This window comes from Rhincodon typus, chromosome 22 (assembly GCF_021869965.1).
Source record: "Rhincodon typus isolate 14 chromosome 22, sRhiTyp1.1, whole genome shotgun sequence".
Taxonomy (NCBI): Eukaryota; Metazoa; Chordata; class Chondrichthyes; order Orectolobiformes; family Rhincodontidae; genus Rhincodon; species Rhincodon typus.
The window spans coordinates 3,115,437-3,134,804 of NC_063353.1; the positions used below are offsets into that span (position 1 = coordinate 3,115,437).

A 19,368-nucleotide genomic window follows, 5' to 3' on the forward strand; every position below is an offset into this window, starting at 1 on the left:
GATTTCACTCCACCTGTATTTTTGTTTAAGACAAATTTAAAACCTACTTTTTTGTTCAAGCATTTCACTGCTTGTCCTAAAATCTTTTTATGTTGCTCAGCATCAAATTTTCATTGAACCACATTATCAATGCAGAGGAGGCCATCTGATCTAACAAGTCTGTGCAAGCTCTCTGCAACAGCAAGACCAACTGAGTAAGTCACACTCACCTGCCTTTTTCCCATTGTCCTGACAGTTTTTTTTCTCTCTTCAGATGAATATCTAATTTTGTTTTCAAATCCTCAACTATATTTGCCCACTCCACCTTTTTGGGTAATACTTTGCAAGATCCAAACAATGAGATACTTACTGATATTTAATTTCACTTTTGGCTCCTCTGTCAGCAGGGTGACGCTCCTATGAGTTATACCAGGACATTTTTCTACATTCTTGGTTCTCATACAATCGCAAAATGTAATTTACAACTGCCACTAAGACTCACAAAAGTGGTGTTTGTGAAACATCCAAATAACGTCGAACTTAATAGACTAGATATTCAAATTAAAGATAAAATCTTCCCAGCTTTCTTTAAATATAAGAATTTTCCGCTTTTTATGTTTCCATTGTTTTCAGACTTTATTAAAAATCAATCAAAATATCCTGTGCTTTTAAATGCGTAATGAAATCTGGTTTTAGCGACTCCAAGGAGTCGTTCTGCTTGAATTATAAGAGGACAACAATATTCACTAATAAAATGATGGTGTACACGGAGAAACTGCTCCTGACACAATCCTCTGAAATGAGGTATTATTAACTTCTGCACATTTTATAGTAAATGGAACAGTGACTGGACTAAGCAAATGGACTGATCAGATTAACCAAATATCATTGTGGGAAGTTAAATGACTATGACAATACAACAGGATATCATACAGCAACATTGGAATTTGAAACTGGACTTCTCGTTTGCACGATAAAGCAAAGACCTTGCGCTTACCTCCAACACCAGCTCCTCATCAAACTCTTCAACAGCCGCCATTGAAGTGAATGAATGCAATCAAAGGTGAGAGGAAAGCAGTGTGCCTCGCTGAGGACTCTGGGAGTTGTGGTCCAACTCTGCAACTGCACCTCCAGAGGTGCTGGAATAGGGATGCAGAGGAACTACAAAGCATCCCGTGAGGCTTCGGAGGGGTGAGCGAACGCTTGCGCCGCACTGTCAGCGTTGAGACTGAGGGTCAACGGCTGCGGGAGGAGCGCGCGCGCTGGCCGCGTCGTCACGGAGGAGTGCGCGCGCCCGGGTAGGGTTGTCGGTTGAGCCGCAGAGGGCGCCTGAGTGAACTAACAGACGCCTATGGGACGGACGGTGAACCTCAGTGAGAGAGGAAAAAAAGTATCTTTCTGCGTGATTTGTAAATATTGCTAGTTTGCGGTGCAGCTGATAGCGATCGATGTGGCCGGGTTGATGTTGTAGTCGTTGAAATACGCGCCGATGGCCGGGAAACGGTAGGAGATCACGGTGTCCCCAGTATGAGCGCAGGTGAGTCTGTTCCCCGCTGTCGTCGCGCTTTGGGCTCGGTTCCGCCGACTCGGTTATTTTTCGTTGCAGTGGCAGATCCGTGCTGCCTCTTGAAGGGAGTGAGGGAGCGGTGCTTTCGGCGGCGTTACTGTTGCCTTGAGAAGGTTGGGGGAAGGGAAGGAAGGAAAGGAAGGGTCCTCGATATCTTCATGTCTTGAGGCTGGCGGTCAGGCTCCCTTTGACTCTCTCTTCCCAACATCGATCTTAATCCCATTTTACTTGGCGTATTTTTTTAAAAGTGGTGATGGTGGGGAGATTGTCTCTCTTCACTGTTTTGAAGCTGCGATTTAATTGACAATCTCCTGTTTTTGATAAAGGCAACCGCCCTCCCCAACCTGGAGAAATATCTCAATAGATTAAAAGTTATAGCTATTGTTTGTGCCAAGATAAATGACTGGAGTTCTTTCCTTCCATGCAAACTCGTCATTTTAACGGTTTGTTCGACCACTGAGCTTATCAAAGACCTTTATGCCCAATTTCAGCGGGTGGATATTTCCTTCTGAAATATGGGGGTGGGGGGTGACGACTGATTGATTTGCAGCCAAGCGTTGACCACATAAGACCCCATCTGTCGCCTTCGAAGACACCAGCCCTGTCCCAAATTTGTCTTTCAGTGCAGTAAATTCCAACTAGCATCAGCTGCACAGGATCCTTTTGTGCCAGTGTCATGTCTAGTCTCATCCAGTTTACACGTTATGATAGGATTATGTCGCGAAAAATAATTTCTTTTTCACATTCAATTGTACGTCCAGTTCTAAAAGGAGTTTTCTTCGTGTAGTTAGTGCAAAGTAGGGGTCATCGTTGATAATTTTCACACTACTTTCTGTAATCCGTGTGAACCCAAAATGTTTGAATATCTGCCACTATTGAAACAGTTCCAGAGAATTAACATTTTTTAAACGGAACTGAATAATAAAATTGATGTGAACTGCAGTAAATAACACATAGTGGGGTTTCCACAATCTGGATTTTGCAACTCAGTAAGTCTGAATTTCTTTGGCTTTGAATGACATTTATTCATTTTGTATTTTTTTGTTTTTGTGACATCCGGTTTATATCTAGAAACTGTTTAAAATGATATATTGTTAGGGAGCTCTGATTTTTAAATAGGCTGCTCTAAAGTAGTAATTGATTTAAGTTTTTGAGGAGCAGCTGTGTTTTTGACACTTGTGGGTTGTCTGGCTGTTAAACCCTGAATATAAGACCATCAGTTTACAGCTGGTCACAGCTGACACTGAAATGCAGTGTTCAATGCAGTTCTGTTTGTTCTGAGTGGCAATTGTTACTTTCAAATTTTGGAAGCCCCAAAACAGATTTAAACAAATGAAGACTTGAGTTTAGTTTATTGGATTACTAAAAATGTTCATAGAAAAAGTAGTAATTTTCTATAATGCGTCATTGACTGAGATGTGCTGTTAATGACAGCAACAATGATTAAACCTTTATATTCTAGTTATATATTGATTTGAAAATTAACTCTCTTTAGATCTCTTCTAAATGGCATAAATGGTTAAAATAATATTTAGGTAAGCCATTGCCAGGAAGACTAAAAAGGTTTCTTTTGGTGTTAGTTCTTGGATTACTTCTGATTTAGCTGGGTCAGTGAAAGAACTGTGACTGTTTAGTTTTGTACTTGGTAATTGAATGGAAAATTGTCTGGAATTGCAACTCCTGAATTCTTCCAGCTAGAGTTGCAGAATAGTGTGTAGACAGGATTAGCTCATATCTTGTCATATGTATAGAATGATCACCTGGGAAAGCTGAAAGAAAGACCAGCACCCACAGAATCATTATTTAATGAAGAGTAGCATATCCAAAGGAAGGAGAAAGATGCAAATAAGCAATGCATTTAAAAAAAAAAATCATTTTGTATTAGAAGTACAACAGATAACAGTGCCAACAGATTAATTTTTTCTATGGTAGGGAAGCAATGAGTATTCCTGTCTTTTTTAATTTCAAAAATGTACTTTATTCATGGAAGGAAATCTTTATGTACATACACAGCTAACGAAACCGTTCAGATCTGGACTGTCTTTGCTTACAGAGAAGAACACAAACATGGGAGTTTGGCTTTCTCTATATATACAGTTAAATTCTTGGCATTCAGCTGAGGCTTCAGGGTGGGTTCAATTACTGGATGGACCCCCATTATGCTTTGGCAGAAGGACCTTATACGGTGGTCTTTCCCCACTGCGCCTTGGCAGCAGCTGTCCCAAGTTTTTGTGCTTCCCTCAGCATGTAGTCCTGGACCTTGGAATGTGCCAGTCTGCAACACTCAGTTATGATCAACTCTTTCAACTGGAAGACCAGCAAGTTTCAGGCAGATCAAAGATCATCTTTCACCAAGTTGATGGTCCTCCAGGCACAGTTGATGTTTGTCTCGGTGTGCGTCCCAGGGAACAGATCATAGAGCATGGAGTCCCACGTTACAGAGCTTCACAAATTTCTCCATGAAGGACAGGTGATACAGAACAGTCCATCTGGTTGGAGTGTTCTGCAGCAATGAGGCTGGACATATCCTTAGCAATGCTGGGGACAGGTAGAACTTCAGTAAGTATTCCTACTTGGTGTTTGCATACCAAGGGTCCACGCACAGCTTGATGCAGCCACACACAATGGTGGCCATCAGGGTGAGGGTAGCTTTGGGTATGTTTTCCCCCCTTTTTCTTTATACATAACGTTCCTTCAGACTCAGTCCGTCTTCGACCTCCAAATGAAGTGAAAGGTGGCCTGGGTGACTACAGCAGAGCAGGTTTGGGGAATAGGCCAGACCAACACTAAAAGTGCTCCCATCTGCCTAGTTTCTGCCTCGCTTTGGTGACACGCTCCTCCCAAGTTTTGGTGCACGCCCTAGCCCCTCCTAACCAAATACTCAGCACCTTCAGGTAGTCCAGGCTGACGGTGAAGGGGATTAAGGATTGATCTGGCCAGTTCCCAAAGAGCATGGCCTCACTGTTGCCTCGATTTACCTTAGCTCCTGAGGCCAGTTCAAACTGGTTGCAGATGCTCATGAGCCTGCGCACTGACAGTGGATCCAAGCAGAAAACGGTGATGCCATCCATGTCCAAGGAGGCTTTAACCTGCAGGCCTCTGCTGCCTGGAATAGTCACCCCTATCAGGCTCACATCCGTCCTGATGGATTCGGCAAAAGGCTCAACACACAAACAAGGCAGCAGAGAGAGGGCAGCCTTGCCTGACTCCAGATCTGATCGGGAAGGATTTTGATTCCCACCATCGATTGATACTAATGATGTTTGTCTCCCCTAGATTTTTAACAAATAACAGCATAGCTTGAATTAAAAGTAGAAAATGCCAGAAATACACAAACTCATCAATTTCGAACCATTAGTTCCATCTTTCAGATGAGATCCTTCATCAGAATGTTAAATGTTGACTGGTTTATTTTGCAGTTCCAGCATGGATTCTCATTTGAGTTGCAACCATTATGTATTCCTTATGTCAACCCTATCCTTATTTGATTTACAATCTATCTGATATAGGTAGTCAAAATTGCAAATAAGATGGCGGTATTCTAGCTATTTATTCATTTGTGGGATGTAAGCGTTACTGGCTGGCTTTGTTGCCTTTCCCTAGTTGCCCTTGAGAAGGTGGTGATGAGCTGCCTCCTTGAACCACTGTAGTCTACCTGCTGTGGGTTGACCACAATGCCATTAGGGAGGGAATTCTAGGATTTTAACCCAGCATAAGTGAAGGAACGTGATATATTTCCAAGCCAGGATGGTGAGAGGCTTGGAGGGGAACTTGAAAAGTCATAGTGTTCTCATGTATCTGCTGCGTTTGTCCTTCTAGATGGAAATGGTCATGGGTTTGGAAGGTGCTGTGTAGGGATCTTTGGTGAACTTAAGATATCTAGCTAGATTATGGTATACAAGTCTAAATGTCTGCATGGGCAGTAATGTGTGTTAGCTGTAATTCTGGTAACTTTTTAAAAAAAAAAACTTTCCCCTACATTTCTGAAGAGTATCAATGTATGGTATAAAATGTTAACAGATTTGTAGGTAGTGATTGAAAGTGGTCTACATAACTCATTTTTTTGAAGCTAGCTGTTTGTCGGGGTATAAGGTTATACTGTTGGTATGTTAATTATTGGTCAGATCTCATCTGAATGATAGTTTGAGGAAAATTAAAGTTAGAAAACCTGTAAAAGGGGCTGTTTGCTGTCGAAAAAAAGGACAAATGATAATCCAGATGAAATTTAAATGAGAATTGCTCATTGTCTTCTCATTATTACTGAGAGATCCCAAATGCGAATTTGTCTCCAACCCTACAAACATTGCACTGAAGTTGGAATTCCCTGAACTGTCAGTAAGTTAAATGTGCATGAATAATTTGCTGTATGTATCGTGTATGCAGCAAAAATAAGTAAAATTCATATTTACAATATCTAAGGCTTAAAGTTTCTGTGTAAAATCTTAAATGGCAATATTTTCTTTCCATAGGGAAACCATCTTGAACTTAATTTGCAGTTGCTTAGTATTCCAATCACTGCTGACATTGCAAAATCAACCACACTTGTAAATACTAAGCATTTTTTTCACCTACACACCTGCTAAAAATCTGCTTTAATCTTACTTTCTTTTTCCACAGTTGTTGCTACGATGAATAGTTTTGGCTGCTGTGTAAGTTTCTGTACCCTTTGACATTTTAAGACTGCTACATAAGTGCAACTGATATTCCATGTTCACGGACCATTTTATTGGCAGCTGGAAATAGATAAAATACAATGTTATTGTATGCTTCAATTTTTGTCATAACATGGCCGCTTGTGGATCAGAAAGATGCTACTATTATAACTTCCTTCAAGACTGGTGGGCAGTGGAATGTTTGCGGAGTGTTTAGTTCATATTCTGAATGTCAACGAATTAAATATTGAAGTTAATCCACTACCACTAAGTGGTCATATCTTGATTATTCTGTCTCGTGCTGATGTCTTCTCTTTCTGAAGTGCACAATTGCGCTATCTTATGCCTATGCATTTGCTTTGTATGCTTTCTAGTTCTAATTTCTCTGTCCACTCCCTACTTTTTGTTTGTATCAATCACAGAATCATAGAAGTCATTTATATCCTCCTGTACTTAGGTTCCTAAAATTATCTGCTGTTCTGTAATGAAGGTGTAGCCAGGTGATTTACATAGTTCTTCTAAATGGTCCATTTGATTTTATGCCTAATAAATCTAAGTAATTCATGTCCTTTTAACCACCTTGTTCACTTGCCCTCCCTTTATCAACAGAATTTCCTGACCCCTCCCCATAATTCCCCCATCTCCTGCATGCACTGAGTGCTCCATTTTGAATATCCTTGTTCCCTTGTCTACTCATTTACTTTCTGCTTTCAGTGTGTCATTATGCATTCTCCCTGTTCCAGTAACACAACCTATCATGAGTCACTCTGCATTCTAGATCTATTTTTCATCCCTTTGCCTTCATTCTATTTTGTCCATGTTTCTTCTCTCTCTCTATTTTGTATTTGCTTGTATTTACTGTCCCTCTCACTTCTCTTTGGAATTGTCCGGTTGTGCTCTCATTGGCAGTTCGTCCGCACAGGTTCTTGCTCTTAACCACTACCCTCTTTTTTGAAAATAATACTAATGTTATAACATTATATTCAAAGTTACTGTAATGGTTTCAGCATTCTGTACATTTGTGCTGTAGCCTGGTCCACATGTTACTCAATTTTTGTTCAAAATATGCTCTTCCAAAATGCCATATATTGTCAGCCCTTGTCTCATCAAAGCTATAGAAAAATAACTTTTCTATGTATCTTTTTCCTGTAGGAATTAAGAAGCCTCCAGTGGCTCCTAAACCCCGAATTGCTTTGGGAAAGAAGCCACCTCCTCCTCCAGTTGCACCAAAGCCAGATATCATCATATCAGAACCATTCTCAACACATAAGGGACCAAAACCAGCATTAGCACCAAAACCAGTATTGCCAAAAATTACACCTGTGGCTGAAGTCAAACCAACACCACTGCAAATTAATAAATGCCCAGATGAAATTAAGCGAGAACTGAGTGAAAATGTGAAGTGTCCAACTTGCCAAGGTGATGGAATGCAAAAGGGAGACTGTGAATTGACTCATCATTGCGAAATATCAAATTACTCATGTAAAACTGAGTATGAGCATAAATATATAAATGGTGAAAATACAGGTAAAACACAACTTGTCATTGACCACTTGTCCAAATTGGAAGCTTTAGAAAAGAGCAAAAAGTACGATCAAGCAAATTATTCCTCTACAGTATGGCAAAGGCCAGAGACTCAGAATAGCAAAACGGTTAACAAGTACCAGATAAGTAGTAAAACTAGTTTCCCAGAGCAGAAATTTAAAGATGTGCTAACTCAGGTTGTATCACCAAACAATTATCTTCCAAAGCAAAAAGATGCACATTGTGATGCAGGTATCAAATTACACAGAAGTAATAATGGGCAAAGTGAAGTGTTTAATACTGACCAAACTTTCCAAAATCTAAGAAATTCCAAAAGAAATACAAGAGAGCCATTTGTTGATGGGAATAAAGACTATGAGATTAAAAATGCTGCTCAGGAATCGGAAAAAGGAGTGAAAAATGGGAAAAATTGCCACTCTTCTGGTACTGACCTCAAAGAAAGTGTGCATAACAGCCAGCCAAAAGTTCCATTTACAGTTGCAGAAAAGGAGAAGTTGACCTTTCAGGATAATTCTTCAATTACTGCTTCAACATTCACTTCAGTGCCTTGCACCAAACCAATTCCTATGCCAAAGCCAAATAAAGCACGCCTAGTTGGTCTCATCAGGCAGAACTGTATAGACAACTCTGTGGAAGATGCTATGTGTCCTAATGAGATATGCAATGATCTTTGTTTCAAGACTGCAGATGGAACTGCTGTAGATTTGAAGAAATCAGTTGTTTCTTTGGATGCTGGAAGTGTCTCTATGTGTAAAAGTGAAAGTTCTTATCAGACTGTCAAGATGAACAGTGCATCCTCACAGGATAAGATTGCTGAACTGAGTCAAGCAAAAGATTCTTGTAATCAAAGTATTTTACCCTTCAAAAAGCCAGTTCTGGACTCTGTCTCTAAAGTCAAAATCTCTTCAGACTTGCAAAATAGAAGTAAAGTAGAACAAATAAAGAAAGATTTGGAAAGTGGCAACAGAACATTGCCGACAGACAGCAAAAGCAGTTTTATTAGAAGTAGTTCTCTCTCTATGAGTTTGCCCAAATACCTCAGTTTATCATATGCTCCAAAAGTGCCTGCATCAAATAATGATACTGGTTCAGATTTTGATAGAGTACTTAGTAATGATGCAAAGTCCACTAAGTCAGACATCTCCCCAAAGATTATTCCAGAAAAACCACAGCGTCACAGCCTGCCTTCATCTGTTATAGTTAAAAGGGATCTGACAGCAGGCAATGATAAGAGTGCAAGTGGTTCAGTAGAAAATGATGCGGAAGAGGGAACTGGCAGTTTATCCGGCAGAGAAACCAAAACATCTACTAGTGAACACAAAACAATTCATCTGAGTGAGAAACCTGTATGGAAACTTCCACATCCTATTTTGCCTTTTCTGGGGAGTCCTGGCACTGTGACACTAACAAGTACTTCAACAAATAACGAAGCCAATATATCAAAGCCAAGAGCTAAGTCTTTGTCATCTGCTGATTCTGAAAAGCTGGAGAAGTCACTAAAAGCACCTTCAAAGAAAAACTCATTTAAGCGAATTCTTGGTATAAAACTCTCTGCTAAAATGAAAACGGACTTTCAAAAATTTTTGACAAAAGGCAGCTATTCACTAGACAGTGCACCAGATGGACTTCTTTCTATGGAAAGTAAAGACAATAATCTCTGCATTTCAGGGTCAGTGACAGGTGATCAAGAAATTAAACCTGTGAAAGCACATTCTGTGGATTCCTGCTACCACACAAAGAAAGGGCAAATACTTAAAAGCCCCTCTGATTTTCCAAATAACTTTCCTGCTGAACAGGAATCTCATGTTCAACTCCACAAAGAAGGGCCAAAGAATTCTAAACTGCATTTGACTGAACAACAGTCTCTTACTCCTAAATATGAAAACATCAGTGGTAATTTTGATTGGAAAAGTTCTTCCAGTGTTGAAGACTGCGACAGTAGTTTTTATGAAATACAACCCTATGCAGTATCAACCTGCTATCAAAAATACACTGCAACTCAGAAGAACCAGCATATCAGGTAATTATGAGAATGTTAGTATGTTACAGGTGTGTATGAAGCTTATTAGTTGTATGGGAGAATCTGATCTTCTGAAATTGTTTTGGAGCTTTGACCTTTCATTAGAGAGCCCTGATGAACGGACCTGAAATGCTAACCCTTTTTGTCACCACAGATGCTGCCAAACCAGCTGAGTTTTTCCTGCATTTTTGGTTTTATTTATAATTGCCAATATCCGGAATATTTTGTTTCTGATTATCTTAAAATTGACTGCCCATAGCCAAATTTCAGTATATTAATTCATTTCAGTGTGACTGAATGAACTAACACTTCTATTTATAGTAGATTTGGTTAAAAAGGGTACAGAGGAAAATTACTGCCATCCCTACCATATTCTGCTGATTTTCAACCACAAAGCTACATGAATGGGCCCTTCATTTTTGCTGCCTCAAAGAGAAGGTGAACATTTCTTGTAGACCATTAAAAACTAAGCTGATGTCACATTTTAAAGTAATGCAGAGAAGGAATCCTTTCTACTGTAATTAAATTTGTTTATACAGTTGCCAATGTAATGTTGAAATAATCTTGAACCCAATCTGACTTGCAATATGAACCTCTGAATGTTACTTTTTACACAAGTCACAGTGTAAATAACTGACCTGGTCAATTATCAGCTGTATAACTAGTTTTCCCAGTAATGACCTATTCTGAATAAAGCTTAAATTTTGAAATTCACTATATACAATGTATAACAAACTTAAAATAAATAGATTCCCTTTAGTTTGCTTTGGTCGGTGTTCAGTCATATTCTAATATGGTACCGTTTTTTGTGGCAATAACAATAGATGCATAACTGTAGCGAAACAAATGTGAAGCGAGCCCATTTAGACGTTGAACTGTGATTGAGTGCCTTAAAACGTGACACAACATGAGGAACTGCAGCTCCAAGAGTGGCTCAGGTTCAACATTGAGAACAATTTCTTCTTTCAGTGACTGGTGCTCTCTGAAATAAATGGACATGACGGGACTGGATTTGCTACTCATTTTTAAGGAAGGATTTCAGAAGAATTGTAGAGACAGACATTGGGATGTTTGGGAGATGGAATGGTGAAGGGGATACTGTGCTAGTCATTTTGATTGATTGACTCCCAGGAGAGCTTGCCCAAGCTTGCTGTAAAATAGACTTTACTTTTCTCTCCCATTCCCTTCCTTTTACCAACATTTGAGAGAGAAGTGGTGCTGTTTCATAATCGAATTGAAGAACCTGATTTTCCTGCTTCTTTTCTGTTCATATTTGTTTGACTATTCTGGTCCTTTGTTGGATCGAGAAGATACAGGGGAGATTTCCAAAATTATAAAGGGATTTGGGAGGATAATTGAAGATTAATTGGCAAAAGGATTCATAACCAGAGGGGACTGATTAAACAGAATTGGCAAAAATTCACTGAGGAGATTAGAATTTTCTTCACGCAGTGAGTTATACGTTGTACTTCCTGAACAGAATTGTAACTTAAAAAGGGAATTGAATTTTGCAGGGTTATGGAGAAAAATCAGGGAAATTGTGCTACTTAGCCTTTTGTAAAGGTCAGACACAGACACAACAAGCTAATAAGTATCCTTTGATTCTGTACTATTTGACAATTTCTATGAATAAAATTTTATGGTAAACATTTCTAGTGTATTCAGGCATGTGTTAGCTTGCCTTAATGTTAGCATTGTTGGCATCAGGACAGTTCAGATTGTACTTCGATACCTAACCTAGCAGCACAGGTGAAGAGGGAAAATGGATGCAGTCTAGGATTTAACTGTGCCCAAATGCCTGCTGTTGTTTGTTAATGTAACAAGTCTCAGCACCTCAAAGAGTAATTATATGTTTTGAAGTACTTTTAAGGTATTTTTGAGATGCAATCTCCTGATTTTGCTTTCGTATTGTTTAATTGGTATTATTGTTGCTTTGAGCCAAGTTGTTTTCAGTTAAGGTAATTCAAAATATAAAATGCTGTCACCATGTTTCAGCTGGACCAACAAAATGCATGAATGTACAAATATTCAATGTTTTATCATGCACAAATCTCAACAACATTATTTTGCCAGCTTATATGCACATGTTTATTAATTTCACCCAGCAACCATAATCTGACCAACATTATTAAGGACAAATTAACCAGCCCATTTATCTCCTTGCTTTTTGCATGGAATCTAATCTATGGTAGATTAATGCAGTACCAAAAGAGATTTGTATATTTAAAAGTAATGTCTAACCGTTCCTGTAGCAGTATTTTTGAGAGGCCTGCTGGTGTCCTAGCCAATATGACCAAAAAGAAAATAAGGTTTTGTAACAGGTTATGTATTCAGTGACTGCCATTTTTATTTATAGCCTGATTCATGTGCTTCGAGCCATACACTTCTTCTGAGGATTGAGAGACCCTGGAACTCTTTGCCAAAGAGAGCTGTGGGAGTAGAGTCCTTGTGTATAATTAAGGCTGAGACACATACATAGATAATTAAAATAATTTTAATTAGGTCAAATATTCAATGCAAGGAATATCATAAGATTCTCATTTCTCCTGGTTATGATTTAATTAACAGCCTGTGGTTTTGGAATATAGTAAGTCCCCTTGTGATTCCTACTGCTCTAAAGTCTCAGAAGCTAGTCATTCTCAGTGACTTCAATGCATGAGTTGGTATAGACCTGGCAGGGGAAAAGGGAAAATAATTGGATTAACATCTGTAATAGCAATGATCTCCTCTTGGATGCTCAGTATGAGCTTAATAACAAGCAGTTTTCTGCCTCCCTAATTGCAACATGCCATCTTGGATGTGCTCCGTTCAATGAGTAGACATCTAATTGTCTATTCAATTATAAGACAGAGGGAAAAGTAGAGTGTGTGAGATGAAAGCCATGTGGCTGCTGGACAACTGCTGCCATATCATTTCAAAGCTTAACAGGTGTCCCTTCACACACCCGCCCACCCACACATGCACACACACACGCCCACGCACACACACACACACACACACCTAAAAGCATCTCATTTTTTGAGGCTCGAGGGTAGTTGTGAAGAAATCTCTTTGAGAACCTTGAGAGTTGCCTGTGAACATTGCAAGCGAGCGCTCCACATCAAGGATGACTGTGTAACCTCAAGTATATCGTTTACTCCTTTGATGAAAAGCTTAGCTTGACCTTGGCTTTCTTAGCCATCAAGAATGTATTGAGTAAAAAATGTGAGGTTAGCCAGCAATTGCTGGCAGAGAAATATCGCATCTACAGGTTTTACTTTCTGGAAGTTAGTTGTGAACTAGCTCTTGAACTGCTGCAATTCTTGATTATAGATACACCCACGGTGTTGTTAGGAAAGGAGTTCCAGGATTTTGACCCAACAACCTTAATGGCAGGTCATCACTATTCAAGGACAATACCTACCAAAACAGCTGTAGGACTGTCCATTGTAAGCTCAGCGATGCAGATTCTGAATCAGAAAGCAGATAATTTTGAATCAAGTAGATCAGAGTTTGGAACAAATTCTAAAGTGCTCTAAGAGCCTCAGTGAGCTGATTCATCAGCAATCCTGTGTTTAGATAGGGCATCACCGTTCACAGGGAAGGTACAAATTCTAGGAATATGAGCAGAGCCATTAAACCATCTCCTCAATTGATTTCCATCGATCAGTGAAAAAAGCAATCAACAGGCTATCACAGGTCACCATTAACTGCTATCTTGATGAATGTCCCACATTGTTACAAAAGGGATTTAAAAAGCAGGACCACAAGGTTTGTAATCCAAGGATTACTCCCTGTGCCATATACTAGTGAGGCCAGAAAAAGGAAGATAGTACACCTGAATACGTGGCTCAAGAGCTGCTGTACAACGGAAAGATTCAAATATTTGAATCATTGGGATCTCTTCGGAATGAAACCTGTACAAAAAAGGAGGGTGTTGCACTGGAGGGGCACCAGTATCCTTGTAGAGAGGTTTGCTGCTGGTACTCGGGAGGGTTTAAACTAGTGTGGCAGCGGGGTGACAATCATAGAAGCAGGTCAGCATGTGAGGAGAAGGTAGAGGTTAATAGGATGAACAAGCAGGGTCAGTTTAATCAACATTGTGGAATTATAAAAAGTGTATTGCGTAAGACAGGAGGGACAAGTAATAAAAAGATACTGAAGGACTGGATAGCGTGTACAGCCAAAATTAGAGTTCTTTATACAAATGCACGGAGTGTAAGGAACAAATTAAACGAGCTGCACACACAGATTCAAATTGAAAACTATGATATAGACATGGGTACGGCATGGCCAGGTCTGGAAACTAAACACACCAGGACATAAAGTTTACAAGAGGAATAGAGAAAATGGCAGAGGGGGTGGAGAAGCCTTACTGATTAAAAACAGAATCACTTCAGTGGTGAGGGAGGAAGTAATGAAGGGAAAAGCATCCAGTGGAAACCTTAGGGTTGGAACTAAGGAACCATGGAGGAACAAAAACCATAATAGTTGTTCCATTTAGATCACCTGGTAGCAGCTGAGAAGTGCTAGATTGTATAAATTCTGAAATTAAGCAACAATATGGCAAAGGCAGAGTAGTATTAATGGGGATTTTAATTTCAACATAAAGTCGGAGACAGACATGCATCTGCCAGAAAGTTTATGAATTTCTAGAATGTCTGGGATAGTTTCCTATAGCAATATTTCTTGGATGTGACATGGGAATAAGCAATATTGGATCTAATAATGATTTAATTCGTGCCCTAGCTGCTCACGAGCATTTGTCAAATTGTGTTCATAGCATGATTGAGTTCCCTATAGCATTAAATGAGACGTAATCAAAGATTGGATGCTAGAATTTTGGATTTAAGTAAGGCAGACTTTAACGGGATGAGGCAGAAACTGTCTGCAGTCAACTGGGAAGCTCTGCTATAGGTAAAACAACTGAGGAGTTATGGAGGGTGTTCAAATAAACGGTTAAGGCTATTCAGAAGCGTTTGTTCCCATGAGCAAGAAAACCTCCGACAAAAAAAAACAGCCATGGACATCTAAGGAGGTAAGGGACAGCACAAAATTAAAAGAAAGGGCTTATATAAATGCAAAAAATAGTGTGGATCCCACAGAATTGGACAAATACAAAGACCAACAAATGGCCACTAAGCAGCTTATAAAGAACAGCTAAGAAAGATTATGAAAACAAATTTTCAAGGGACATAAAATACCATAAGAAGAATTTTTAGAGTTATGTAAAAGAAAAGCAGCTCATTAAGAATACCATTAGTCTTCTTAAGATTGAGATATCATCACTGGCCATGCGAATTGGTAGACATGCTGAATGTTTTGCTCCAATATTCACAGCAGAAAAGGAGATAGCTTACCGGAAGTCCCAGGGAAATCAACACAGGATCAAGGAAAAGGTCTAATTAAGTAAATCTTCAATAATGGGGAAATTAATGGAAGCGAAAAGTGACAAATCCCGAGGACCTGATGATTTCTTGATGGTGTTAAAGGAAGCAGGAGAGCACATTCCCGGGATTCAAGAACTGTATCTCTGTATTGGAAATTTGTTCATGTCTCTCTGCTCTTTAAGAAGGGTGACTGAGGGAACCAGGGAATTACAAACCAGTTAGCCTAACGTCTGTGGTGGGAAAATTGTTGGAGTCTATGATCAAGGATAGGTAACTAATGGATGCTTGCACCAATCTTGATGATTTTCTCTGTCATGCTGAATGATGCCCTGTGCAGTACAACTCTATGACTCTATCCCTTCCATGATAGTGATCCTGGTATTGGATTCACAGAATGAATGGATAGAAATCAGCTCAGTCTGAGACTACTTCAAGCAAAGACCTAAGTCTCCAAGTACGTATTTGATAATTTCCTGTTTGATAACTCTGCGCCAACTGTCAGTTTAGGGCTAGACCCTCAAATAGTATGGACATGTCCTCAAATGCATGTGACAACTTTGACCTTGCAATCGGCATATTGAGCACTGAAGAAATGCACCAGAAAGTGCTCCAGAAAGGTCCTGTCTACAGCCTAAGATTTCAGTCTATGACCAGAATCTGTCAGCGCTAAATCTTGTATGTATTCATTAGGGATGTTCATTTTGCTAGCTGGATCATTTCTTCCCCACCTCTGATTCCTCTTGAGAAGTTGGTGGTGAACAGCCTTTTAAACTGCTGCAATCCTTGATTATAGATGTGCCCCATAGAGTTGATAGGAAAGGAGTTGGCAGGGAAGGGATGGCAGCATTGTTCCAAGAATGGTGTGTTCCTTGGAAGGGAACTTGCAACTAAGTAATGTTGCCATGCACCTGCTGTTTTAGGTGCAAGACATGAGTTTGGAAGATAATGTCAAACAAACCTTGGTGAGTTAGTGCAGTGCATCTTCTAGGTGGTATATACTGCCACTGTGCATCTTTGGAGGAACTGAAAGTTGCAGGTGGGCTGAATGGAGTCCCAAGCAAGTGGGCAGCCTTGTCCTAGGCAGCGTCAAACTTCTTGTGTTGTTGGAGCTGCACTCAGGCAAGTGAAGAGTTCTCATCACACTTTTAACATTTGTGTATAACTTGTGGACAGGCATTGGGGAGACAGGAAGTGAATTACCTGCTGCAGTATCACCAGCCTCTGACTTTATATTGTAGCCAAAGTATTTATGTTGCTGGCCCAATAACCCTCCGAATATTAATAGTAGGGGATTCAGCAATGGTAATACTGTTGACATCAAGGGATGATGGTTAGACTGTCTTGTTCAAAATGTTCATAGCTTGGCACTTCTGTAACATGTATGTTACTTGCCACTTGTCAGTCCAACCTGGATGTTTCCAGAAACAAAAAACAGAAGTTGCTGGGAAAGCTCAGCAGTTCTGGCAGCATCTGTGAAGAGAAATCAGAGTTAAGGTTTCGGGTCCAGTGACCCTTCCTCAGAACTGGATGTTTCCAGGTTGCTGCATATGAATATTATGATGTGGAGGTGCCGGTGTTGGACTGGGGTGGACAAGGTCATATATCACACAATGCCAGGTTATAGTTCAACAGGTTTATTCGAAAACACAAGCTTTCGGAGCCTCTCTCCTCCTTCAGGTGTTAGTGAGAGAGGTGGTATCAGACACAGAATTTATAAGTAATAAGTAGTAGATCAAAGGGTCACACTACTGATCAAACCTGAGATGCTGTTAAACTTTAATCAGTAAGAAGGTTTTAATTGATTGATATATATATGTAAATTCCTTTTAAGTCACTGTCCTGCGAGAACTAAAAGTTTTATCAGTGTAAAGAAGAGGTTACATTTTAAGTCAGACAATGCGTGTTCGGGGTAAGACTTTGTTCAGAATCTGTGTTTTGGTTTGGAATCAGACTGGTTTTGTTTCTAAAGTAGGAATTTATAAAGTGCCACAATGACTGACTATCTATTAATTATGTGCTTTTTGAACACCTGAAGGAGGAGAGAGGCACCGAAAGCTGGTGTTTTATAAATCTGTTAGACTATAACCTGTTGTTGTGTGATTTCTGACCATATGAATACTGACTGCTTAGTATCTGAGGAGTCAGCAAATGTCCTCACCTCTGACTTCATGAAGAAAGGAAGATACTTGATTGAGCAGCTGAAGAAATCTGTGGTTCGGACACTAACTTGAGGAGCTTCTGCAGTGATGTCCTGAAGCTGAGATGATTGATCTCAGTCACAGCCTACCTTCCTTTGTGCTAGGTATGACTCCAACTAGCAGAGAGTTTTCCCAATTCCCATTGACTCCAGTTTTGCTAGGGCTTTTTGATGCCATAAACTTTCAGATGCTGCCTAGATGTTGATGGCAGTCACTCTTCCCTCATCTCAGTGGTTTGGTTCTTTTGTCTATGTTTGGGCCAAGGCTGTATTGAGATCAGGAACTGGGTCGGCTTGGAGAAACCCAAACTGGGTGACATGAGCAAGTTATTGTAAGCAAGTGCCACTTGACAGAGTTACCAAGATTCCTCCATCGCTTTGTGCTATCTCTGAAGCTACTGAAGATCAGATGGCAGTACAAAAGATCAGATACTGAGGTACCTCACCTAGCTGACATGTCAAGCATCCACATCATATTGAAACAGTCATAACTGAGTTGGGCTGTCCATATAACCAGGAAGTCTGACACTTGCTTACCAAAGTGAATCTTTTATGGGGAGCTCAAGTTTGGGTGTGGTTTCATAGTTAAAATTAGTGCTACAAAGACACACTTAAAGGCTTCACTTAGGAGTTTCGGTATTGATTTCCTGGGACAATGCTGCCCAGGATCATAGCATCTGTGGCAACCAAAGCTTCAGAAAAGCGCATATCAGAGGCAGAGAATGACAAAATCTCAAGCCAGCAATTTATCCTAGGCTGGTTTCTGACTCCTTAGGCGCAGAACCTTCCAAGTGCAGATTGATCTTCGTAGTCATGTATGTACATAGTGAAATCTAACTCAAAGCACTTGACGAACATAGTCATCTTCACTTCAAAAGAGAGGCAAGCAAGTAAAAAGCAATACATTTGTAATAACCTAACAACTAAGGACACAAACATTTGGAGTTCACTACGTAACTGATGGCAGTTAGCAAAGGTCATAACATCTTTTGTTTTAAAATATTTATGGAATCTTGGGCCTTGGAGGTTTAATACAAAAACGAGAAAGTTGTGCTAAACCTGTGTATATCTCTGATTAGACTGACTTTTCCAAACTAAATGTCATGTTTCAGGAACGATGTCAAGGCCGTGGGATACAATGATGGTTTATCGGAATGGTGCTATCTATTAGGACTTCAGTTATATGGTGAAGCTGGGATTGTTCTCCCCAGCAGAGAATATTTAATAAGGGCTGTTCAAAATTATGAAAGGATTTGATTGAATAAGTGGCATAAATTACTCCCACTATCCTGAAGGATCAGTAACCAGAAGGTGCAGTTTTAAAATAGTTGTCAGAAGAACCGGGGGTGATGCAAGTTTTGTTTTAACCAGCAAGTTGTTACAACGTGGAAAACACTACCTGAAGGTGTGTTTCAAGAAGATGCAATTGTGTTTTTCAAAGGGGAAAGTTCTTGTATAGGAAACAATCTGCAGGCCTCTGTTATAAGGGCAAAGAAATGATGCTAATTGAATAACTTTTTTCAAAGAACCCACAATAAAGCGTAATGGACCAGTGATTATAAGGTTCTATGAGTCTGTATTTTCGTATTAGTGGTTCCAGCCTTTTGGTTCCTAAAGGTTTGAAAGCTCATTGAGCTGAAAGGTTAAATATTTCTGTCTCTACACCCGAGTATTTCTAGAGCTTCCTTTTTTTTAATCCAGAATTTCAGCATCCTTTATATCTTGCTGCTGTATATTTGAGGATTTGACTTTGATATAGGACATTTGAGTTTTGCAAATTTTCTCTTTCTGATTTTCTGAACGTATTCATTCTGCCATTCTGCTTGGAATACAGTTGCAGGATGTCATCAGTTTTCTGTAGCTTGATCAAATGTAAGACAGGCTGGCGAATTTTGGCTTGATATTCAAGCATAAAGCTACAGTAGTCAAGTCTTTCTTAAATTGGAATTCAAGATCTCGAAGTTTCTAATCTAGAAATTAGAGCATGGAAGAAGATCATTTGGCCCATGTCTTTTCTGATGGCCTTGAATTATTTGCCT

At 39.7% G+C, this 19,368-nt stretch overlaps 2 protein-coding genes across 3 annotated transcripts in view; one reads left to right on the top strand and one right to left on the bottom strand.

Annotated features, from left to right (window-relative positions):
- Positions 1 to 1,099, bottom strand: part of vezt (vezatin, adherens junctions transmembrane protein) — a 70,463-nt gene extending 69,364 nt beyond the window's left edge. The window contains exon 1 of the mRNA XM_020527301.2: positions 977 to 1,099. Coding sequence (XP_020382890.1) covers positions 977 to 1,018 — 42 coding nt within the window. The 5' untranslated portion in view covers positions 1,019 to 1,099. The remainder of the gene's footprint in view (positions 1 to 976) is intronic.
- Positions 1,100 to 1,286: 187 nt separating this feature from the next.
- Positions 1,287 to 19,368, top strand: part of fgd6 (FYVE, RhoGEF and PH domain containing 6) — a 96,501-nt gene continuing 78,419 nt past the window's right edge. The window contains exons 1-2 of one of the 2 annotated variants that reach the window (XR_007264463.1): positions 1,287 to 1,516; positions 7,351 to 9,763. Coding sequence is in view for 1 of the 2 variants with exons in the window: in XM_048610199.1 (XP_048466156.1) it covers positions 1,507 to 1,516; positions 7,351 to 9,763 (2,423 nt within the window). In the remaining variant the exon portion in view is untranslated. The remainder of the gene's footprint in view (positions 1,517 to 7,350; positions 9,764 to 19,368) is intronic. The other variant, XM_048610199.1, reaches the window with a different exon arrangement.